General features: G+C 40.1%; 1 protein-coding gene across 3 annotated transcripts in view; it reads right to left on the bottom strand.

The window, feature by feature from the left end:
* The window catches only part of CDH7 (cadherin 7), an 85,151-nt gene extending 59,540 nt beyond the window's left edge, over positions 1-25,611 (bottom strand). Inside the window, exons 1-2 of one of the 3 annotated variants that reach the window (XM_040588147.1) lie at positions 25,212-25,611; positions 14,502-14,909 (exon numbers count right to left, since the gene is read on the bottom strand). In XM_040588147.1, the coding sequence (XP_040444081.1) occupies positions 14,502-14,711 (210 nt within the window). In that variant the 5' untranslated portion in view covers positions 14,712-14,909; positions 25,212-25,611. Of the gene's footprint in view, positions 1-14,501; positions 14,910-23,763; positions 24,337-25,211 lie in introns of those variants that run through there. The other 2 variants (XM_040588146.1, XM_040588148.1) reach the window with 2 other exon arrangements.
* Between the last annotated feature and the right edge of the window lie 860 nt (positions 25,612-26,471).

A 26,471-nucleotide genomic window follows, 5' to 3' on the forward strand; every position in this document is an offset into this window, starting at 1 on the left:
TGTATTAGACCACCATATGGTATTTGGTGAAGACATACAGTGTTTCTAAATCATTGTGAAGACTTGTGGCCCTGAGCTGCCTTTTCTACGTGGCAAACTGTTGCTTCTTCTGACAGTCCCACACTTTACCCTGAGGGCATTTAAATATTTAGTTGAGGTAAAAAACCTAACAATATTGAATGTTTTCCTTGAGCCCAACCTTACAGTAAAACATCAGGAAAGGTCTATTGACCAATGAGATACACAACTTCAGGAGTATGAAGAACAGAAAAATTCTTACTTTGCCTTCCAAAACATCACTCATAAAATAATGTTATCCTCTACCAAACATTATTAAAGAGTATCTTAATGCTTCAGGGTTTAAGAAAATCGATCTTATTTTATTGCATCATTTCTGTTGGCACCAACAAAACCAAAAGTGTACTTTGATTTTGAAAATACATTAGGAAAGTACTAAATGTAATATTCATCTTTGGTTGTATTTTGTTTTCAACAGATCCAAGCAATTATGGGGAAAAAAGATCTGGTTTCACCTGTTACTTTCTACAATGGCACTCCTATCTGTTCTGTTAGAGTTCTGATATCAGTAAAGGTTATTTACAGGTGCAGGAGTGTCTGGCTCCAGGAAAATTTGCGATATCGTGGACCACTTTGTTCACTGTAATAAACTTAACTCTTCTGACCTTGATGGTTAAGCTGCAGCAGGTTCTCCCTGTATCTTGCTAATTACCTAACAAAGTAATTTTCCGGAGAATTGAATTTGATCCACAACCTGTTAGCTCATCCTGTTACAGTCCAAAACTGTGTCCCAAATTGATATTTGCAGTTTAAGCATAGTACAAAGCACACCTGAAATGGTCAGAAATAGAAGGCAGGCCACTGTATCTAATATACAGAAGATAAAATTATTTCAGAAGCAAAGGTAAATATCTTGAATTTTTAGTATAGTCTGCAGATACAGACCCTTACATCTCTTAAGGTATCAGAAGGACCTGTCATCAAGGTGATCTTAATCTGTCTTCTTCGTAGCCTCATTGCCTTCTTAGTGGATATTTGGGAAGCAAAACAAAGCACCTGGGTCCTCAGTCTGTATCATCGCACATGAAAAGCAGTCATTGATTTCAATTTGTGATGCTAGAAGTAAAATTGGCAAAAAAAATGTTCTGGAAAGATGGTTCTGCCATCAGACTAGCAGAATGGACCATTATCTTCTACCTAGCTCTACTTACTAAACTAACAGATGAAGGGAAATTGTTGAATGCGATACTGTGGCTTACATATTATGGAACAAAATCTAATTTTGACAGGACATTGAAATTAGTCTGCAGGAAAAAAATCTCATGTAGCCTGCAAATAGATTGTAGGAAACAAAGTTACACGGAATTGTGAATGTCAAAATACCAGTCTAGAAGGAAAGGTGTCTACTGAGGTTCAGAAAGACCTAGAAAACCCATGAGTGTTATTGTTTCATCCTGTTAACTCCCAAACAAATTTACTTTATAAGGTGCAGGCTGCCTTCCTTAGTGGTAGACCAGAGCATTAATCCTTTTGATTTTCAACTCTTAATTTGGAAACAGTCTAGACATGGCCCAGTTGCTGCCCTGACAGCTGCACATATTCACAGCCTTCCATCCATCTGCTGAGAGCTCAGACTTGCTTGGACTCCTCCAGACTTGCACGTTGCTTTTTTGCTCATCCACGCTCTATCTTGACCCAGTAATTCTTGGAACTTCTATGGATGGAAGGTTTTTCTTTCTTGTCCTGTGCTGTTTGGCACTATGTCGCTCATGTATTAGGTTGTTATGTGGTTGTTTGTTTGTTTGTTTGTTTGTTTGTTTTCCAAATTCTCTAGCCCTCTCCAGTACTGTTCTATAAGAAATATATAAATCTTTTTTTTCTATCATTTCCTTCAAAGTTCCCAGAAAAGAAAAACAAAATCACTTTTCTATGAGTTTTTGTCCTGATGATATTTGGTTTTGCTGTTCTCTTGTATCACAAATTACCTTGCTATACATGGCAAACTTCCTCTTTCAATTACAAATAAGCTTCACTTACCTTTTTGACCCTTTCAACTGCATCTGCTAGCTAACAGACCTAGCCTCCTGCAAGTTTCTCAAACCCAGGTGTTACTGCATCTCTGGCTAGCTGCCCTCCTTTCCCATCTGTGTTAACATAACTAAGTCAGCTAGCATTGGTACCTACAAGGCCTTCTTTCTAGAACCCCTGTGTGGTGGATTGATGTGATTTAAACCATTGCATGCCCCGTATACACACATATATCATACATACAACATCCTTAGCAAAGAGAAAAGGGAATCAAGACCTATACATATGATTGTTACACCTTAATCTAAATTAACATATTAATTGATTGCTTTGATATGTTCTTTTCAGCTTTACATCAGGCTCTGTATTGAGAAGAAATATAACATATTGTTCATCATGGTTCTCGCTTTCTCACACTTACTCTTTGGGATGCTTTTTCTTCTCTTAAACCTTCCCAATCTCTTTTTTCCTATACTAAAATCATTAAGACTAGAATCTTTATATTTTCTTTCATTCTTAAGGTAAATCTGAATTGAATAAATGTGCCAGTATAAGTGGGAGTTACACTTCAGTGTAAGCTACCTCTGTTGTTTCCTGCACATACACACATATATACACATTTATGTATGCATTCCATCACTGCTGTCACCCCAGTTCCTGCCGGTTTCCTCCACAAACTCTCCTTTGACATGGCTTAATTCAGTTTATCAGTCAAACAGAAAAATTGAAACAACCTTTTAAGCAATATATCCTTTGCTCTCCAAATTTTTCAGAAGGGATTGGTACGCACTCAGAGGTACACTTGATTCAGCAGAAAGAATAGAACAGTAAAGCAACAAGGCTTTGAGATCCTCAGAATAGTAGTGGACATGATCTTGCAAAGAAAGAAACAAATATGAATTGTGTGATTTGAGTCATACAATGAGACAGGAAATATCAGTTTCACTTGGCTTATTTCCTTTTTAGCTGGAGGTGTAATAGAGTGCCTTTGCTCACAGCTTTTTCCACTCAGGAAGATATTAAAAAAAAACAACAGAGGGAATAAATAAAAGAGCCTTTTATGTGAACACAGGACTGCAATGCTGACTAATGAGGAAACCTTTTAAAGTGTGAAATATGTATTGCTTGGTTAAGCAACAGTTAAGTGGTAAAAGGTAAAAGATGGGTTGGGAGACAACAGTCTAGATGAGCATGAAGGTTAGGAACATGCAGGAGCAAAAGGAATTATTTAACAGCTTTTACTATAAACACTATGCAGCATTACAGCCCTTCAAGTTAGAAAAGAAACATAATAATATGCCAAGTGCTTTCCCAAAATGCCTACTCTGCCCATAAAACGTGTGTAAATCATATAAGACAGGCAAGTAAGGTATTTTGCTAAGTTATGGAAGTGCATTTATACCATGATTATGGAGACTTAAGAAATGACCATCTGCTTTTCCCCACCGTGTCTGAAAATTTTCCATTGTCACAGAATAACAAGCTAAACTTTGCTTAATACAGCGACTGGCTACCTTGTAAAGAAAATTAATTGCTTGATTGCCTAGTCAGCAGGGTTACAATTTGGTACCTCAGTATGAAATGTTTAAGCAGCTTATCCTTACACATGTATCCAAGAACCAGATTTTCCATATTTTGGAAGCATTTCAAATGGAGAATAACTTTGTGGTCTCGAATCTTCTTACACACAGTCCACAGCAATAAAATTGCATGTCCCTATAGTCCTCAAGGTAATTGCTCATGATTTACAGAAATGGGAAAACTAAATGGGATGGGATGACTACGGCAACATTTTGTGGAATTCATGCAGTTAAATATCCTTATATCACCTGAAAAAATACAGGAAATTTACTTCTTTCTACTCAGAGAGGGACAAAGAGTCTTCTATGATGTAGATAGAACATTATGTCAGACCGCCTTTAGCAGTTCTCAACATATATCCTACTTATCTATATTAAACACCACAAGGCAGGACTTCAGTGCTCTAATACTATATCACTATATAAAGGAAGACACATTTTTTCAATGTCAAAATGTAGAATATGTTACTACTTGTTATCAATCTGTCCTCAGTATTTCCCTTTTACTAACCTACAGAATAAAGTCAGTTAAAAACTCAATTTTAAAATAGCCAAATAGTTGTACTCCAAAATTAATGTTCTGAAATGGCCTTCTAGGGTTGGCAAAACTGATGTCAAGATGCTGGATTAAATCTCCAGTTACTCTACGAACAGCACAACCTAATAAACAACAGATTAAAAAAACTTTTGCTTGTTCTTGAATGTTTAGAACTACCTATTTCTCCTGCAGGAGCATTCTGAAAAAGACAGCCTGAGACTGAGCCAGTAAGGCATATTTTGTATCTTCTGGCATATGAATCATTGCACATCAAGTACTATACCAAAAGAGCTATATTTGTCTTGGTATTCCTATTTATCTGAAAGAGAATATCATGTTTATTCTTCACTATATGGTTTATGGCTTACAGAGTACTACTACCATACTATGTGGTTTACACCCACGTAAATAACAATATTACTACTGCAACGGCACAGGCCTGTAGCACCAGCAAATACTTGAATAAGACTTACTGGTTCAGCTGAGTCAAAAACATCTACAAGAATTGATCCTAAATATATTGTATAATTTTATGAGCACATTTATTGATTTTAGTGATCAGCATCTTTTCACGGTGTGCTCTTCTATTCTCAATGGAGCTTCTTCATTAGTTAAGTTTACAACTTAGCCTGGGAAGGTTGAGGTGGCTCCCATTTACAGATTGAGGTCAATTGATCTATAGTTAGGTATTGACAACGTATTTTTAATGTCATGTAAACACACACACACACACACCATATTTAACCGGCTGATCCTCCTTCTTACAGCCTTGAAGCTATGACGGACTAAGCATTATGATCTCCTCAAACTTTTTGTTGTGATGACCTGCCCCAGCAGACAACTACCACAAAGCCATTCCCTCCTTCCTTCCCTCCCTACCCTGATGGGATGGGGAAGAGAATCTGGAAAAAATTAAAACTCATGGATGTAGATAAGAACAGATTATTAATTCTAATAATAATAATAGAAATAAATAATAATAGAAATAATAATACTATTAATAGGAATAATAATAGGGATAATAATAACAGGAATAATAATAATAATAGTAATAATAGATAAGAATAGAGGAATAACATTCAAGAAAAACAAGTGATGCACAGTAGAGTTGCTCAGCACCCACTGACTGATGCCCAGCCAGTCCCCGAGCAGCAATTAGCCTCTCCTAGCCAACTCACCCAGTTTATATACTAAGCACAACATTCTATGGTATGGAATATCCCTTTGGCTAGTTCAGGCCAGCTGTCCTGGCTCTGCTCCCTCCTGGCTTCTTGTGCACCTGCTCACTGGCAGAGCACAGGAAGCTGAAAAGTCCTTGACTTAGGGTAAAGAACTACTTAGAAACATCTAAAACATGGGTGTGTTATCAACATTATTCTCATACTAAATCTGAAACACAGTATTGTATGAGCTACTAGGAGGAAAAATTAACTCTATCCCGGCTGAGACCAGGACACTTATACTTGTGGTGTAGGCTGGTATTCATATCATGAACATGATTTGGACAGCTGGGACAGAATTAGAAAATGTCCTAACAGTATAAACTCCACAACTTTTTCTAAGAACTACTGGTCTCTAATGTATGTGACAGTAAGCGTCTCTTCCAGTGCAAAAGTGACAGAGAAGATGCTGGTAGTATAAGTAGCCAATAGTTATTCTAAGACAAGTGAACAACCTAGTGCAGGGGTCCTCAAACTACAGCCCGGTGGCCAGATACGGCCCCCCAGGGTCCTCAATCCAGCCCCCGGTATTTACAGAACCCCCACCCCCCCGCCAGGGGGTTGGGGGGGAAACCAAGCAGCCGCAGATGGCTGCCTGCTACTTCATCCGTGTGCCGGCCCCCTGTTTAAAAAGTTTGAGGACCCCTGACCTAGTGTATTAACTTCTTTCTTCTCTCAGCAGTTCCACCACTAGCACTTAGCTCAGCCACCTCTTACAAGGAAAAGCATAATGCTGAGAGAAAAAGCTTACACTGCAGAGATTTTCCAGGACTTATCACCAGTATATTTTTGTAAAAGCCAACGTATTGGTCATGAAGGAATCATTCCTTGTTTTTTTAAGGATCTCTAAATATGTTGTCCCAGGCACCCCTTTTAACTGGTAAAAGTTAGCACCGGAAAACCGACATGTGTACACAGGTACTATTCTATTAAATGATTAATAAAGAAAGAAAAAGAAAAACTGCAAGGAACTTGAGAAGTGCAGTGTAATATTAAAAACAAACAAAACAAACAAACAAAACAAAACAAAACAAAGCCACACACACAAAAAAACCAACACTAAAACCGAAAACCAAACCACAAAAGACCCCAAAAACCAATACTGCAGAGCAAAGAAGAAATTCAGCAGAAGATTTGTGATAGGGCAGCAATAGTCCTGGCAACACTTTTAGACTGTGACACATGGAAAACACTAAATGCATGGAATGAATGCCCAGTGAGTCTGTAGACAGACATTTATGTCTAACAGTACAGGTATAAGAGAAAAGGCAACATGGAAAAGGAAGTGTGATAGCAGGCTACAAGATGTAAAACCTTAAAGCGTATGCAGTTTGATCTTTTGAAAGCAATGGAAAAGTATCTTTTATCTTCACTGGTCTGAAAAAAGAAGTAGCCTTGTACTAACACAGATATCAAATAGATCTGTGGTTACGAATTTTAACTAACTTGTCATCCTTAAAGGATGGAAAATAAAGGCAGGAAAGAACTCCCTGATATCTCTTCATAAAGTTAAAAAATACTGCATGATTCTTGTCTTCAGAACAAATAATATTCTATCTTCATAGCAAAGAACAGTAGTGAGCTCTTGTTCTCAAGCTATTTTCGGGATGTTGACTGACATCTCTGTATTTCTCTGGATTCTGATGTTTCTTCTTAATCTGCTATTGCCTGTTATGAGACCACTGCCTCAGGGCAGGGGTTGTGTTTGCTTGCACTGTGCCTAGCACAGTGGGAATTTGGTTCATGACTGGACTTTCTTAGCCTTAGAATAATGCAAATACTCACAGTTCTTGGTAGCCCTAGTTTTACAGCACCGCGTTTCCAACATCATTAATACACAACTGTGAGACTAGAGGACAGAGGTAAAACTAGATGTTGATGACAGCCAACAGCATGAACTAGAGGGCTGAAAACAAACTCAGCAGATGAAAAGGAGAAGGAATGTTAGAACATGGCTAAAAAAAAGTCAGCTGAAGCAGCATGAGCCTGACTGACATCGGAACAGTAAATCTCATGCTCTCATGAAAAGAAGGCATTTTCTGATAACCAGCCAAGCACACGGGAGACTTTCATCTACATATAGTTGCAAAATTAGCTTTTACTCTTGCTTTTCTATTTTGTCAGAGACCCATAAAACATAGTTTTAAATAATGCCCAAAAGAAATTCAGAGCAGAGCACTGCAGGTAGAGCCTATTAGTCTACTGAAATACAGAACTGGTATTACAGGATTATGTAAATAACATGGCTGTGCCATTGAATAAAAAGCTGCGATGAAGGCTACTTAATTTACAGATGTTGTCATCACCTTCACTAACCTTCATCTTCTATAATGGCACATGTTAAGGATCAATGTTTTATATTATACTAAAAGATCAAAAAGCTGCATGTTCTGGTTTGGTATCCAACCATAAGTCTCTCAACTCTGTTATCACTTCTAATAATGAAATTACATACAAATTGTCTTTCAGTGCTTGAGCATGTGAAATTGTCATCACTTTAAATCCTTGGCATAAACCCCATTTCTGTATCTGTTCAGCTATGTGAGAAGATGACTTCCTATAAAGAGGGAAAGAGGAAATTACACTATAGCTGTGCAGGCTAATGAAATCAACCAGGAAAATGCAGTAGATTTTAGATTATCCCTTTGGATAATTCTTCCTCTGGGCCTTAATCTCACCATTCTCCCTGGAGACACTTTAGCCCTGCCTGCTAAGTAGGAAACATTCAGATTGTCAGTCAGTTCTCAGTTATTCAGGGTAATCCAAATAAAGAAAAGCATGGAATAACACAAAGCCCACAGTGACTATCCAGTGAAGAAAAATGTGTGCTACTAGTGACTGCATGATACAAGCTGAGACGGTAAATTCATACCACTGCTGTACAGCTGAAGCATCCTTTCACCAAGACTTATTCAATCCACAAAGCAGTAAGCAGGACTTGACTATATTTTGTGTTAATTTGTTTCATTTGCAGCACTTGTGGTAGAAAAAGCATTGACAGGAATGGCATGTCCCATTTTACTTCAAAGGTCAACCATTATCAATTTTTCACAGCACAGAACCACAGAGTTCCTGAGATGGATAAATATCAGAAATACACCAGATCTGCTTTTGCACTTTCATAAATTTTCTTTTGGGAGTATATAGAACAATGGTGCCTCAAAAAATATACTACAAGTAAAGATAACATAAATAGAAAAGGAACAAAAAATATATCAAAGGGGAAGTTTCTCTCTGAGTTATTATGCCATCTTTATTTTCTGCATAGCATCCACAATGACAGATGAAAAATGGTTGTTTTGTATAGATATATATATATTTTTTTGTCCCCAAAAGTACTTGGAGAGAAACACAATAGATGGATCAAGACCCCAGGCTGAGGCTGGGCAGGGAGTGCAGATCCCCATGAGTTGCCTCCAGATGCAGTGGGAGGGACAGACACTTCCAGGGAATTTCATCCGACCCATCTCCTGCTCTGTTATCTGCACGTGAGGCAGCCAAGCCTTCTACCTACATTTAACCTTTCTGATTTCACCCGATCTCCACCCCGTTTCCCAAAGTGTCATAAAACTGCTGTAGTGTAGTTACTAGAGAGATGAAAAGCTATTTAGATTAATTTCTATTCAGAGATCCTCAGGTCTTTCATCACAGGTGAAGTTCCCTCAGTTTCTCAGCAGCTGATATTCCCACATATCAGTCTGAGTTTGACTGAGTGGCTTGCACTTCCACAGTACTTACTCCCTTAAAGTATTTTAGCAAAGACACTTATTACCCAAGTCAGTCAAAAAGTCTTCAGCTGCATCTGAAAAAGTCAGGCTATGATCCAGAAAAATATCCCTACCTCTGACTACATGTGTATGGCTTGATATAAGGTCACACCACAGATAAATATCATATGTGAATAATTCTGTTAACACATTCATCAACACCTTCGAAAAAACAAAAAACAGACACAAAAAACCTCTTTTCTTCCAAAATAATGAGGCTGGAAAAAATAGCCCACTGTCTATGCTGACAATGACATACACTTCTTCGTATTTTGCTGCTTGGAAAACCCTTCCCCACTCTGCCTTGGCGTGAACCTGTAAATTCTCTTAAATGCGTCAGTTTTCTAGGAAATTTTTAGGTTCACTGCATTATTTTCTAAGCTTCATTTATTCTGTGCTAACCCAGAAAATAATAATGTAAATATTCGCTTTTATGCACTTTGGTCCATCTTTGAAAATTGAATCCAACAAGCCTTTTTAACTTAAAATAGAAGACAAACAAAGAGGCAGGTAAAATGGCATTGGAAGGCAATGACTGTGAGCTCTAACAAACTATGTGCTTTTAGTCCACTCTTTTTTTTTTTTTTTTTCCTTGATTTGATCATCTAGACAATGGAGGTTAGGATTCATGCTTTCCTTCCCCATACATTATGAATAACAACTACATGCAGGGCACCTTTACCAAATCCACGTGTTATTTTTGAGATGTACCAGTGAGTTTCTGAAAGCTACATATTAACTTCTTGCATTTGTGCTGAAAGCTTGAAACTGTCCCTGTCTTTAACTACAATTAAATTTAGAGCCATTGGAAAAGGAGTTTTGGTTTAGATCCAAAAGAAAACAGTGAAGCCAGCCATTAATCAGCATCTCACATGGAGTTCACAGCTTTATTTCACTTCTTCAGGTTTATTTGTGGCTTCTTAATATTTTTATTTTTATTTTTTAAATAAGAAAAATGAAAGGATTACTGGCTGAGACTTTTTGTCATTGTAGTGCTTTTGAGGAGATGACGCTCTTGCAGCAGAACATATAAAAATAATTTAAAAAGAAAACAAAAACAAGAAAAACCCTGACAGTTTTCAGACACAGGGTGTCTGACAGTTATATAACAAAACCTGAAAAGATATCATCAACATTTTAAATTGCACCTTTTTTTGCCAATGTGTACCTATATAGACTTTAATTACAAGATTGTATTCAGCTTTTCAAATATTCAATATAATAGCATCCACTTTTTCCTAATTTTAGGCGTTTGTGCAATGAATCATTTAAAACTGTTCTGTACTATTAATTCTATGCCCAAATAGATTCCATTAAAGTCATTTATATGGAAAATACAGAGTAAGGAATTTCACAAAACAGATTACCAAGCAATAGTAAACATTTTCTGGAAAACAGAAGCCACCTATGCTTCTAGCTAAATTAGCATCATAGTTAACTGTCTCATCTCCGGCACGGCATATCTGGAAGATAACAGTGCCTACCTGAACAGATAAAAGGGCTAAACAGTTAAATGATTCAGCCCTTTAAGTGAATATAACATATGCTATGCTGACGGACAGAAAGAAATTGTATATGGTTCAGTCCACAATCTGATTACTTGTTAAGCACCTCCCAAGAGGCATTCAGAATTACTCAGGATTGAATCTGAGATGATTAAAATTCATACCATGGAGACGAAAGACCTATATTAAAAAAAAAAAAAAAAAAAAGGCAGAAAACCTCAGTCACCTTTGACTCCTGTTAGTGTAAAACTAATGTAAGTCCTCCAGAGGTTTCTCCTGAGTGACATGAGAAACAGGACCCTGCCACCTTAAGAAAATGAATATTTTAAAAAACAAAACAAAACTAATTCTGCCAATAAGTAGATGTCAAGCATGCAAGAAGGAAGGATGTAATATATCTCAGGTAGGGATATGAAGTCTTGTTAAACAAACATGAGAACAATGAAAAATTATTTTAAGTGAAAGACTCAGCTTACTGAGGTGAATAGGAATCCTGTTACATTATTTAAAAGGAATAGGATTTTACCCTGCTTGATCATGTAATTAAGGTGTCAGAATGCACACCCAGGAGGACAGAGTTAATACTTGGGCTGGTTCTGGCTGGGAGAGAGTTAATTTTATTTGCAATAGCTAGTATGCTGCTATGTTTTGGATTTGTGCTGGAAACAATATTTATAATCTAGGGTTGTTTTAGTTATTGCTGAGCAGCGCTTACCCAGAGCCAGGGGCTTTTCTGCTCCTCACCCCACCCCACCAGTGAGCAGGCTGGGGGGACGCAAGAGGCTGGGAGGGGGCACAGCTGGCCCCAACTGACCAAAGGGATGTCCCATACCATATGATGGCATGGTCAGCTATACAGCTGGGGGAAGAAGTAAGGGGGTGGGGGGGTGGGGGTTGGGGGGGATGTTTGGAGTTACAGTGTTTGTCTTCCCAAGCAACTGTTAAGCGTGATGGAGCCCTGCTTTCCTGAGGATGGCTGAACACCTGCCTGCCCATGGGAACCACTGAACTAATTCTTTGTTTTCCTTTGTTTCCATGTGTGGCTTTTGCTTTATCTATTATTTATCTATTAAACTGTCTTTATCTCAACCCATGAATTTTCTCACTTTTACCCTTCCAATTCTCTCCCCCATCCCACCTTGGAGGGGAGCAAGCGAGTGGCTGTGTGGGGCTTAGCTACCAGCTGGGGTTAAACCACAACAATGCTGAACATGGAATTGTTATTTGATCTATCATTGATATATCATCATTGATATCATCATCATTGATATCATCATCATTGATATCATGATATATCATGACTCTTGAACGATTTGCTGTGGAACCCTAACCTTCCCTGAATGCTGCCTTTCAACCAGAACTGCCTAGGCTTTGTAGAAGTGGTGAGGACAAAATATTCCTTATTGCATCTCCATTTGCCTGAGTGTTTCTGAGACATTTTTATCTCACAGCACTTAAAATCTGGAGGAAGGTTCCTCATTCCTGGATGTGCAGTTAGATTGGCACCCTGCAAAGCATCCTGAATGTAAGGCAGTGCAGGACTGAACTCCACAGGAGCAAAGCACTCTGCAGAACATGAGGCAGAGTCTGGTTGCTGCTTCCACTTCACTTGATGAGAGAAGTGAGTTAAGCCAGCTCTTTCCTTGCTGTAGCTTCATCACCAAGGGGAAAGGAAAAAGAAAAAAAAAAAAAAAAAGAAAAAAGAAAAACAAAAACGAAAGACCCCCCCAAAAAACACCACCAACAACAACAACAGCAAAAAGCACAACAAAAAAACCAACCTTCCTATCCAAATCTCAGTATTCTTAGTACCTACCTGCCTGAAAAAGAGGGAGGAAGGCAACTGGTGCTCACTCCAGGGTGGTGCTACACATAATATGTTAACATACAGAAAGAAAACTGTTTCTTCACCTTTTTGCTCCCCTGCATGTGAATACAGCTTCAGTCATGATTGCGCCTCAGGAACCACAGAGTAAAAAGCTTCTCCAGTGAGAAGGTTAGGAACTGGGCATGTCTTATCTAACACCTAACAGCAAGGACTCTGTTTCCAGGAAGATGGGCTTCCTTTTGCAAGTACCAATTTTTATCTGCTTTTCCTACAAAATGAATTGCTTGTACAAGTTTGAGCTCCTGAGCCAACAATTCATACTGCTGATACAAAAGCAGGCTGGGCACAGACTGTTTCAATAAAAAAGGTTTGTTTTTCAGAAGATGTCTGCTTATGAATGCTGGGACTCCTGTAAAGGACAGGAAAGAGCAGACTGTGAAGCTAAAAATAACCACATATATGCAAATAACATGTGCTCTAGCACTTCTGCAGCACCTTTGGCCATAATACAGCAATTGAATGTATATGAGAATTGGTACAGGTCAAAACCAGTCTTCAGTTGAGTATTTAAAGATGCTTATTTGCCAGGAAAGAAATCCTAATTTGTAAGCCATTTTTTATCAGTGGGCAAGAATGCCAAAAATGCCATTTTCCAGAGGCACAAAAGAAGCTCCAACCTGAGAACAAATTTGCCTAAAACACAAACCCCAAAGCCAAACAGGAGCTGCATGGCATCAGAATGGAAACTACTACATAACCTAAAACTTAACAAAAGCTTTCAGGACCACTGAAATATGAGATGATATTTCTGATTCTAGCACATCTTTCTTAAGGCCTCAATTGTGCAAAGTACCAGACAGTTCAGAAAAGCACCTAAACACACCATAGCTGTAATCATGAGAGCAGTTCCCCATTTAACTTGATTATTCAGTTGGCATGATTAAATTCTAAACGTTTAAGTGTGTTAACACAAACATCAAGGCTTTTGTCTCAGTAGGATGAATTAAGCAAGATTAAATTCATCGCACTCATCTATTTGAAGCAGAGGATTTCAAAGTACTTCCTTTTCTGTAAGCATGCCATTTTGTCAAAAGCGGTCACTCCCTGGTTTTCTACGCATTTGCTATATTTGAATGAGAAACTCCATTTATTGATTCTGATATTATATAGAAAAATGGGGTTTTCTTTCAACAAGATGTTTACACATAAAAGTAACATAAGCACAAGAAGTTTTTTTTGTTTGGGTGGGTTATTTTCCACGTCATAATTACTTAAGGAAGCATATTACCCACCAGTGCAAGGCAGTAAATGAGCTAAGGCCCGGATTCACAGCTGTGCTCAGTGTGCTCCACGTGCAGCGGCAGGCGCTCAGAACAAGCCATTTGGGATGCTCTGATGTAAGGGCTTGCTCTGTACTGGCCTGGTGCCCATCAGAGGGAAGGTAAAGCCACAAGGCTGTGCTATGCACGGGAGACAGTGAGGTCCCCAAGGTGCCGATCTGCTAGCCAGGCCATGTCAAACCAAAGCAGTAATACAGACATGCCCCCTTTTTCACTTGTCACACCCCCAGACACCTGATTCTTTCTGTCTTGCCTTCAGTAGTGCTGTTCTTTAGGGAGCAAAAACATAACACAGAACTTTTATTTTGGGGGATTAGCTGTTAGCTCTTAAAAAAGAATATTCATCATCAAATTCCTCTATTCTTATGTAGAAAATACATCTGATATTCATAATAAAATATATTCTTTCTATCAATGGTGGTAGAACAATTTCATCATCATACTCCTTTAGAGAAGCATAGCTAGTAGACTTCTTAATGAAAATTGCAAGAGGAATCAGGAATGTAATGTGTTGCTCTTCTGAAGTGCTAAACTTTGGGTTTTTTTTCAAACTGAAAGCTTGTCCCAACCTAGTTTAAGTCAACCATGCTGAGAGAATTACAGTTCTCAGGTTGCACCATATAAACACATCAAAAAGCAAGCATCTCCACCCTACAAAGTTTGTTTAAATCCCCTACCTTTCCTACATAGAGTGGGTCTGTACCCATGTATTCTTCCAGCACAAAGAATTGATTCCACACCCAGCTGCGTTTGGTTCTTGTCCTCCCTGATTGAATGTAAGGCTTTGACCTGGACCTTGAGAGCTCTGCTTGATTCATCCCAGAAAGACACAGGAAAAGAGCTAGTATCTGCAGAAAATGGCAGAACTCCACTTTGCCCAACTTCATCTTTTTTTTTTTTTTTTCTTTTTCCCCTGTGAAAGAAAAAACCTTGACAAGGGTGGGCACAATTCCTGTTGTCTTGGTAGCTCTAGCCTCCAGAAGGGTGTCAGCTGGGAATCCAGAGATAATAATTTGTGGAGTGGTCGATTGGAAGAAGTCACCACTGCTGAATAGCCTTCACCAAAGAGATGGTGTAACAGGTACCTATCCAGGAAAAAAACAAGAACAGTTGTCAGAACTTTTTTTTTCAGAATGCAAATTTTTTGCAGCTTTCACATAATGCATCAAAAATGTTTATTTATGATTTTTCTTGTCAGCAACACATTTGAGTTTACATAAGTCTCAGACTTTAGAGCACACTGTTTGGATGGCATTACTACTGCTGATACATCTGCATAGCTATAAAGTTTACTTGTGACTCTTCTCTTAACACACCAGTTTCCCCAGTACAAATGCTGATTTTTTTTTTTCTTTAAAGTAATCAAAACAACTGTAGCTATTTACAATTACTTGGTTTGATTTTTCCTCCTCTGTCTGCTAGTCTGCTTTACTGGCCATTACAATGGTATAATCACAAACCAGCTACAGGCAGGAAGTTATATTAATGGCAAGGACATATGTTAGCTTAACTCTCCTCTATATAACTGAAAAGTAAAATAAAGGAGTATAAGATGAATCGGAACAATGTGATTGATTCTTAGTCACAGTACACCAGATGTTATGGTTTGTTCTGATCTGAATCTGACCTGTTAAAAGCACTCAGAGTCTCCCAATTCATTTTTACTACATTTCTAAAGCAAATATCAGGCACAGTAAGAAGCACGTTAGACTAGTTTATATATCAATACACAATTATGTTCAGAAAGATCAGAGTATGATGTAATTTTGTGTTTTCAATGAAACCTTGATTTAATGATTTTTCAGCACTAACACATAGAATTTTTATCTTTTTGTGCATCTGGTATGTTTTTATTTTGAAATTTTGATCATTTAATAACCGGTAGAACTCAACTCACTTAAAAAATGCCAATCATTTAAAAAAAAAAAAAAAAAAAAAAAAACCAAAAAACATTCAATGCTTAAACAAGACTTTTTTCTGTATTTTACAATTTCGAGCCTTCTCTAGCCAAATGACAATGTAGGCTTAGTGCAATGTTTTTTAAAAGTATAAGTTCTGTCAGGCAGAACCAAACATAGCTTTATCTTTCAGGGGAATCACCTGCATTAACCCCAGGTAAGCAATGCTTGCTCTGAAATAAGCAAGAGTGAGCAACAAGGGAGATGAGAAGTATTTCAGAAGTGCCAAACACAAGGTGAAAATGAGGATGAAATTAAAACAGACAACAAGGCATTCACTTGGAGTGAACCACTGCTACTTAGAAAGCTGTGGAAGAAAGATTTCATCCTTTCTATGTTTAATGAAACTAAAAAGGCTAGACATTAAGTCACATACACATTAAATGCTCTAGATAGATTATCATTATATTCCTACCCACTACAATTAAAATGGAGTGAAATGTGATCTCTGCTGTTTTCAGTATGTCAGGCCCTTTTAGCTGCAGAATGCCTATGCATCGCACCACCAAAGGTACCTAGAGGGCAGAAACATGAAACAAATAAAAAGCTCTTCTGATTACAGACTGTATTTAAAGCCTTTTTATCATAATCCCTTCTGTGGTACTGCTCTGCACCAGAAAGGCTTTGCTTAGAGACTGGTGGGATAAACCACAAACCCACTGAGCGTGTTTGCTAAGCAGCAGCAATTTGAAAGCTTCCATATGTGAAAATCCACTGTCTCCCTACAGGCAAAACAAAGACAACAAGCAATAGCTTACCTAAAGACCCTAATTTCCAAAATGTGATATTACGGTTATAAAAGACATCTCTCCTACATATACCAAGATTATTTTTGCAGTGGGATTAACACACAGGTGTCATGCTCGCTAGCAGAGCATAGTTTAAAATGATTAATCCCAACTAGTCATAGCTCAGTTTTGATCTGGCCCTTTGGGTAAATCATGACCATATGACATAGTAATTACTGAGAGGGCTGCCATGAGTGTTAAGAAGAGTAGCTGTGCTGCCTTGATTCTGTGTTCACTTCCTACCTCTCAGTTCACATAAGCATTGTTTGTATTAGAAGCTGTTTATGCACCCTTTACTTTCCCTCTCTGTATCTAAGTTACACCATGTTAAAGACATCTGATATTGATAAACTGTCAGTTTATTTCAAAGACGCAGCAGATTGTTATTTAACAGATAAAAATACGAAATGGATTTGCTTAAGAAATGTCAGTAAAACATTTACAATATGTTAGAGTCTCCACTAAGCAGTTTGAAATGTCTTCTTCTTGCTCTGAACAGACATTTCAAACCTAGAGTTGCTCTAACCTTTAGCTTGAACAGTGTTCTCTTATATCCTTTCTTTTACACCTGCAGGAAAATATGAAAGCCACCATATGGAGTGTCATGGTCCCCAGCCACACACCACAGCACAGAAGAGAAAAACGCACCCAAAATACCAACTGAAAAACAGTCCATATGCTAGACAGCACAATCTGATGAAAAGCAGAGTACTCACACCCCCTGGAAAAAAAAATTGTTGTCATTTACTCATTCTCAAACACTTTCACCACACAGTCTCCAGAATTCCAATTCTTTTTATTCAGCTTTGTGGAAGCACTTTCTGCTCTGAAACACTCTTCCTTCCCTTCCTCCCCTTCTTCAGGGTAAGTCCTCCTATTCCTCTTAGAGCTGGTTTTTTTTAGGCTTTTATTTATAGTTCTTTCAGCACATTGCCTTTTGAGTGTGATACTTCCTAAAGCAGAAGTAAAAGTGTCTGGTGTTTTAAAATCTTCTCTGTTCTGGGAATATTTATTTATTAAATTGCATTTAATTACCTTTCTTACTGATATAGATATGCATATACATATTTTATGGATTTTTTTATTAAAAAATTGAAATATTGTATTTCTGTCCAAGCATAACTAACACTTCACTGTCACCTGTTCTACAAAGTCCCTAAGTATGAAGTCCACAAGACCACATAATCAACATCACGGCATTCATAAAACTGAAAACCAAAAGGTGATGGGGTCTTCTTTTTTCCTCATCAAGGTATAACTTCAATGTTCAGGGCTGCACTTGCAGCGGTGAATATGACTAGCACTGACAGCGATTGAGGGCATGCAGTGTTCTGATTCCAGTGCCTTCTCTGTCATCTCCGTTTACAGGCTTGAGTGTGAAGAGAAGGCAAAATTGACCTGCAACCATTTTGTATTTTGTTTTTAAAGATACTCTTTTATAAAATGGTATCACTTTGTGCACAAACAGGACTTGGAGTACAGAGAAGTGAGAAATATTTTCAATTGTAATTGATGTAATTAGGACATAAGTGCACCTTTACATCTTGTTTCTGGATCTTCAAATGCTACTCCCCTCCTCAAATTGGGGCAAAATGCAGTTATGTCTCCTTATTCATGCTTTGCCTACATAAAAGGTAATTTAGGCTTTAAAAATGAAATTAATTTGTCTACTGGTATATTAAAAGTACTAGGCTCTACCATTCACATCTAAACTTGTACTCCCTATTTACCTTGCATATAGTCCTGACAATCACTAATATGAAATACATAAAATACAAAAACTGGTGTGTAATTCAGAGTACGTTATGTGATCTGAACTGCGCATATAGTACGTCTTACCAGAGCAGCAACATGCTATGTGAACAATTATGAGTAAAAAAAAATTTAAAAAAAGCAAACCCGTAAAAAATGTCCACTAAATATCTAATCTAATCTTTCATGTTTGTGTCCTTAAATAGATAGTTGATATATAAAACATCAGAGAGAAGATTATACATTTGAAAAAATAATAAAAAATAATTCAATATATATGCTAAAACTTATATTTTTTCCCATCTGTTGTATAGAAATTGAACTATATTTAAGCCACAGTCTAGTAGCAGAAGTGTTCTGGTGAACATTACTAATCTGAAAAATGTTACTACCCCACCAAAACAATCTGCTGGTGTCAAAAAGGCACTATTATGCACTGTCTCTGAAGGGCAATCTTGATTTGTTGAAACCATTCAGATCATGAATAAGATCCTCAGCTTTAAGGAATAGTTCCCTTCACTGCAAGCAATTAAGGGTAATTTACACCCACTGAAAATCTCTGAATATTTTGCTTCATAATGTCTAAAGCAACACATCCAGACTAGTCCTCACTGTTTGCATGTAGCAGTGAGCACCACCAGTAGATAGGGACAAAACATGTCTTCAGTTTCCTAGATACCCTCATGGAAGCCCTCTTTCCCCACCCCTGAGATTTCCCCAACCTTTTAGGGCAGTCTGCTGAAGGCTCTTGAGATCATCTTCATACAACCTCACCTTTGCAGCCAAAGTGCAAATTCCTGCAGACTTCCACTCACGCGTTGCTACCAGTGTCACAGTGACAGCTTAATCTATGAACCATGTCATTTCCCTGTCAAACTCTTCAACACACACAGGAAATTTTGTCCTTCACCATATATTGTCCCAATGTCTTTCCAATGTGCAAAATTCTTCAGGAAGAAGTAGAAATCCAAAACCTTTTCCATTACTAAACTCCACCAGTCTGGATTACATTTCTCTATTTTGAAATCTTGCTGACAGTGCAAAGCATTCATTGAAGGTATAACTGAAGAGTTTTCCACTCCTATTGCTTCCCTCTTCCCACCCGCATCATTGTTTCATCAGATTGCTTTAATTTTTTTATATTATTGCAAAATTTACTGTGTAAACCTGGACCTCAATGTCTCTGAAAGTGCAGCCCAGACATTTGCTGGTAAATCTTATTTTAGCTTGGTCAATAGTGCACAGTTATCCTGTGTTTGGGGTCTGGGTTTTTTCTCTGCTTTAGTCATTCAATAAAATAAGACCTTGCATGTTGAGATAATTCTGAGGGTGACTGTTGCCACTTGATCTTGAACCATGATCCCTTAAACACAGTGGAATCAGCAGGTGAGCCCCTTGACAGCCCCAGCTGAACTAACCTCAATGAAATATTTCTGCTTTGAAACTCAATTTTACCTATTGGAAAGGGTGTCACTTTCTGTGGCAGAGAAAATTCCTTTTTATGGAATTTTGTTCCTTTGTTATGACCCTGCAGCTCCTCTATGTCACACACACCCTAGATATCACAGGATATCTAGGATATGAAGGATATCCTTCACTGACATGGGAGCTATGTGATCCTTAAAAGAAAGGGTTTAGAGAAGATTATGTGACTAATTATGGTGTAGATTGCAATGTCTGGTTATCACTTTGTTCAGGGAAAGAAAGGAAAAAAAAATAAAAAGGATGGTGCCATGGTACAAGTGAGGTGGGGACCCTTCCATGAAATGACGCTCTGTAAGTGAAGGCAGTATGATGAAATCTATTAACTCCCTGTGCTGATGATATTACAACTACAGACCACAGCCTCTTGCCACTAAGTGGCCTAAATATTCACATGGGAGATCTGTAAACATAGTGCACATCCGGCAGTCTGCATCTGGTTATCAAGTAAAAAACTATCACTGCTCCAAACATATGGCTAATGTTACACTAAACTGTCTTAAATACCCTCTGACTCAGGTGAAAGGACCTGATGAAACAACAGGAAAATGCTAGGCACACTTCAGTAAATGATATGGCTTCAAAAAATGCATAAAGAAAACCAGGCAACAGCTTTTGGTCTTTCATACTGTTCTGCGGTTGATCATAAGATTGTATGTGGCTGGAGTGCTAAGTTGTTTGGGTTGTTGGTAGGTTTCTTTTTTCCCCCAAGAAAAATTAACAGAAGAAACAATTGCGGTTTTTTAAAATATAATTTTCTCCACGTGAAGGTACTTCGTTGGTTTTTCACCTTGTTACGGTACACTTTATAGATCTAACTTGCTGAAAAGGATTATGTTAATTTGATCGGTTATTGAAAAGAAAGGCTAGCAGTATTTGTATATCTGTGACCAATCAAGTCAAATATTTAAATTGCAACAAGCTCAATTTCTGCAGCCTCATTTAAGCTGAGGAACTTCACATAATACCTAAGGATGACTTTCTTGCAGAACTGCTGAATTCCCAGAGGAGGCACTCCTGTATTACTGCTTAGAGTTGAGCTTGGTTTGACAGGAAGAACAGAAGTAACCATCATCTATTTTATGCACCCTTCCTCAGCTAGGATTTAATGATTTTTATTGCCACAACAAAACAATACCCAGTAGTAGCATGAAAACATACATGAAAAAATAATGTACATGATAAACTAAAGGAAACTGAATGTCTCAGGATAGGCCTTCAATGAAGAACTACTGAACACATCAGATACTGAAGCCAATACCCAAAAACATACACAGAAACTTACTAGCCAATTTGTCACTAAGATGGACTCCCCAAACAGCATATTCATCTGCAAACCATTTGAAATTTAATGTATTTTCTATTTTCATTGCACATTGTAGTCAATTTGTGAGCTGAATACCTTTGACAAAAAGCTCAGCCAGGTTTATACCAAAGTGAAACTTTAACTTAGAGCAGAACAACCTAAGGCTTTGCATTAATAATGGTTTTCATCAGTCAAGTCTGCTGGAGACACATAGAAAAAAATGGACACAACATGCACACACACACAATTATACATATAAAGGATAGGCGAAAACCTGCATGGATGCTATATCCATTCTTCTCATCAGATAATTCATGGATAATCTGCAGTTATACAATTGTACAAATTACCCTTTTATATGGAAGTACAAGAATGCTTTGCTATTAAATCAATAGCAAATAATCAAGACTGCTTTGTTATTAAATCAATAAAAGTAGACTTAAGAGAGTTGTGAGGATGTCATCTGACTCAATGCAATTCTAATGACCTGCATCAGCCTTTAATTACAGTAAAGTCTCCCATTATAAGGGTGAAATGCTCTCTCATTAAAACTGCAATATTTAATGGCTTTTTGCAAGAAAATGGTCTATATTGCTGAACTTTGTATTTGTATTCACATTAAATGACACACACTTCTAACATGGGGTGGTAGCTCACATTATTACCTTTGATATTTCCCTAATATTCCAGGTAGTTCTTAATCTATATTGAGCACTTAAATCCAAGATGTTTCACATACTTAACACTAAAAGTTGTCGGAGTTAGCTTTAGCTCCTTTACTTTTCTCCCCTTGCTGTGGATTTCATTGCAGTTGGTTTTTTAAATCTTACTTAGCCTTCATGACCCTAAAAAAGAAGTGTGTCTAGATTAGATCCCCTGGTAGTTGCGGGCTGGAGAGCTGGAAAAGTGTGTACAAGGACTTTAAACAGGATGTCACATTTGGTCCCTAGGTAGTTCTGCTGAATTTGTTTAGTGGGTTTTTGTTCTTTTTTTCTCCACCCGCTGCAATGAAGTAGCTCTAATGAGGCACAGTTGTATTATTTCTAAATGCCCTCACTTTACTTTTGCATCTTCAAAGCTGTTACAGTATTGCTAAGAGCAATCAGCATAATTTCCCTGCTGATCCTTATCTGTTGACCTGTTGTACCTTCAGAAAATATATTTTAAGCAAACTTCATTTATTTAACGCAACTTTCATGCTATTGCCCATCCGTATAACTCTGCATCCGAGATTATGTAGACCTATGTTTTTTCAAAAACAAAGTATCTACCTTTTCACCAGTAACAATTCCCTGCAAACTTCAAATAATGTAACAGAGGGACAATTAGTAAATATGATAAGGGTAGAAAAGTAAAGTCTCACATCACTGTCAAGAAGAGACTGTTTCAGAAACTGGCATCCTTAAGAGTTTACTTATTTGTCCTGGAAAAGAGATTTATTTTCTGCAAAGCTGGACAATCATCTATATTTTAGCTGAAAAATGGCAAGGCACTATGTCTTGTTAGAGAGACTATAAAGTATACGCTGCCCTTTCAAGTCTCTGCTTTGACTTGAGAAGTTATGTATCAGAACACAAGATTTTATCCTTGCAAAGAGAAAAGATTAAAGTATCAATATTTCAGTTCCCAGAATCAGAATGGTTCACTAGTCTCGGTCTCCCATCCCTCCCCAAATCCCCTGATTTGCCGGGGAAGACGTTGTTTGCAGAGCCCTGGCTCACCTGAACTACCTCACCTTTTGAAAGCATGAGTACAATAAAGGCTAAATCTTCTCTCAAAAGGGCGTATCTTTTCCTCCATTTAGCAACTAGAAGTCTGAGGATCCAGATCACAGTGCACACAACCTATTATACAGGAAGCCAGGACATGCCCGTGCGTGGATATGTAGACAGATGGGGGGACGGGGCGGAGGAAGAAGGGTCAGTATCAGACAGCCAAGCACTGCAGAGCTAGCCTTACCAGCTGAATACTAATCAAAGAAATAAGCTCCCGTCATTTCAACATTTACTAACTCTAGAATATCCGTGACATAACAGCAGGAAAGCTCTGGGAAATAACTCTGGGAAATTTCCTGGCCTCGGTAATCTTTTGCTCTGTAGCATCAGCGCCGGACTCTGAGATCAAGCAAGACAGCCGCTTTGGTTTGGCAGAAAGGACCGAGATAAGGACCGAGGTAGTCAGGACTTAGTGCTGCCGATATTTTGCAGAAGTCTGTGGTCCTCCCTTCCCCCACCCCACCTCCCCGCTTGTCTGTGAGACTTCTCCAAAGAGTCAGGGGGATGCTATTGTTCTCCTGTTTTTCAGAAGGTGCACACACGCGTACAGCATCAGCGCTCGCTCTTCCCACGGTTTCCCTGCCACGTCTGGTGCCGGCGCCCCGGCAGCCGTTCCCAGCCGCGCTGCCCGGGCGGCCCCGGCTCCCCCGGCCCCGGCCCCGGGGAAAACGAAACTTACCGCTGCGCCCGCGGCCGCGCCGCCCCGCTGCCGCCGCAGAGCCGCGGCCCCGCAGCCGCGCGGGAGCACCTCGGGGGCCGGGGCGGGGAGACGGACCGCGCACAGCCCTTCCCGCAACAACTCCGCTCTCCCGCTGCCTGCGCGGGAGGGGCAGAGGGAGAGGCATGCGAGGAAAGGCACAGGTGCAGCCGGCACTTACCTGCTGCCCCTCTCCCTCGGCTGCCCAGCTCAATGAGTATTTTAATCCCAAGGGCCGGCGGTGGCTCTGTGAAGCGCTGGCGGGATGCTCCCAGGCGGGGGCCGGGCGGCGGGCGGCGGGGCGCCTTCCTGGCATGGGGGCTGCGTGCCCGCCCGCGCACTCTCCCGCACCCGCGGAGACAGGATCGCCGCCGCCGCTCCGCTCCTCCTCCACCGCACGGTACGGCGCGGCCAGCCGCTGGGCACACGGCGGGAGAAGTGGGTGCCGGTGCCAAGCCCAGCTCCGACTGGATGCGGATCGTGGCTGCGGGAGGAGGAGGAAGAGGAGGGAGGGAAGGAGCGGGGAGGGAGGGAAGAAGGCAGAGGAGGTGGGGATGCTGCTCTGGGCAGGGGATATCGCCGCTCGGCGACCGGAGCCGGCTGCCAGCTCCGTCCGAGGGCGCTCGGAGGGGGCACCGGGTCTCTTTGTACCTCCCGAAGACCCAGCGGTGGCTATTGAAAAGGGATCCAGGGAGCAAGCAGCCTGCCCGGCCCCACTGCCCTCCCCGCCTCTCCTCCTCCTCCTCCTCCTCCTCCTCCTCCTCCTCCTTCTCCTCCTCCTCCTCCTTGACAGGATACACAGATGGAGTCCTTTGGATAAGAATTGGGAGCCGGGCTAGGGAGTGGGGCGGGAAGCAATCTCTCTCTCCATTTGCATTTGAAACGCGGAGCTGAAGGAGAGAGTTTAAGAATGTATTGTTTTTATTCCCACGCACCCCCCACCCCACCCAAGCCGCGATCAATTGAGCTCCCGAGGCGTGAAGGCAAAGTCGCCAAACTAATCCGAACTTTCGGGGTCCCTGCTTTCCAGTTTTGCCTTGTTTCCCCAGCCTGCTCTGCTTCCACTTGCAAAACCCACCTCTCCTGCCCCGGCCCCCTCGCCGGGGCGGCGGGGGGCAGCCGGGGGCCGCGGGGCAGCGAGCGGGCCGGGCGGGGGTCCCCTCTCTGGGTCCCGGGGCCGCGGCGCGGCTCTGCCGGGGCAAGGCACGGACCTGCCGCCCACCTGGACGGGAGACCTGAACCCCCGCGCCCCTGGCTGCCTCCTGCCCTCCCTAGCGCTGCCGTCCCTCCTACCCGGCCCCTGTTTAAACCGGAGGGCGGGGGTGGGGGTGTGTGCGTGAGGTGGGCGGAAAGGATGAAAAAATGATACATTGAAAAAATAAACCAAGTGCTTTCATAGAATGAATGGTGGGGAGAGGGACCGTGCCCCCGGAGGGGCTGTGCGCGCCGCCGGCGGAGCAGGCGCGGTGTCCGGCGGTGCTGGTGCCGGGCAGCGCCCGCAGAGCCCCGCAGAGCCCCGCAGAGCCCCGCAGAGCTCGCAGAGCCCCGCAGAGCCCCGCAGAGCCCCGCAGAGCCCCGCAGAGCCCCGCAGCCCGGCCGCCCGCGCCAGCCGCTGGGGGAGGTCAGTACCTGCGGTGCTGGGGCGCCGCGCGGTTGGGACAGCGGCAGCGCAAACTTTCTGCCTCATTTCAGCACTGCTGAAGCCTTCCGGGTCTGCGGAATGAAACAGACCTGCGGCTGAAACGTGATCGGCCAGGAGTCAGGACGCCTCCTGCAAAAAAAGCAGGCAGAGGTTCCAAGTGTTGGCGGAGCTGCTGAACTGACATTTTCCACGGGCAAAAATATTTTTAACACTTACTGTTTTTAGAACAATGGATCGTACCAAGGGCAAGGGTAAGAAATGAGCCTTGGCCAATGTCTTTTGATTTATAACTTTACTGGAAAAGCATTCCCAACACAATATGAACAAACTAATCATGTGCATTTATAATTAATTTTCATTCCTATTATACATTATACTGTGAAGTGTGGTGTCAACCATAATAATGTAAAGATAAAGTCACTTAAAAAACCCCTACAAAATAATTGCTTTAGATCATGAGGGATTTTTTTAAAAAATAATTTTCATTTCTTGTGTTTGTTTGTAGCCTTTGAATACACAAATGCAAACATGCATGGGTATTTTAATAAATGTAATAGGTAACTGCTATGTGTTCCTTGTCTTTTAGCTTCATTTTCAGACACGTGACTTCCAATGTCACCCTTCTAATCAGGGAGACACAATTCAGCATCATGGCATTTGTGAACTGGAGAAGTGGTTTAAAGAGAACAACTAGAAGCCATCTTCATTCTCCAAGTTATGGAGTGCCTGAGTGCATGGTTACAACTTAATAAGATTTATTCAGGCAAGAAAATCCTGAAACATGATTGCACACAGTTGCTTAACATTGTAATTAAGGATTCTTCTTTCCTTTGTCCTCCTTCCCCCAATCCCTAATTCACCTTTCACAAGTTCATTAAAAAAAAAAAAAAAAAAAAAAAGACAAAAAAAGACAAAAAAGTCTCTTTGCAGTGATCCTTAGAGGACAAGGTTCAAGGACAGATTATCTTTTTTCATCACTAAATATCACAAACACCTCTTCTTTATCTTTTTTCATTCTGAGATGTAACCAGTACTTGGAAACCTTATCTTTTCCTACTTAATTCAGTAGCTATGACTTCAATGGTGAAAATAGAACAGTTTAAAAAGAGAGAGAAAAAAATCATTGTTTGGGAATAAGTTGATACAAAAAAAAAAAAGAATCTACAAGGGGTTGCTAGCTTCATAAACCTTACTTAACATGTTGAATTTTTTTCTTTGCTCTTCAGGTTCAAAATAGAGACTAAACA

Source organism: Falco naumanni, chromosome 3 (assembly GCF_017639655.2).
Source record: "Falco naumanni isolate bFalNau1 chromosome 3, bFalNau1.pat, whole genome shotgun sequence".
NCBI classification, from domain to species: Eukaryota; Metazoa; Chordata; class Aves; order Falconiformes; family Falconidae; genus Falco; species Falco naumanni.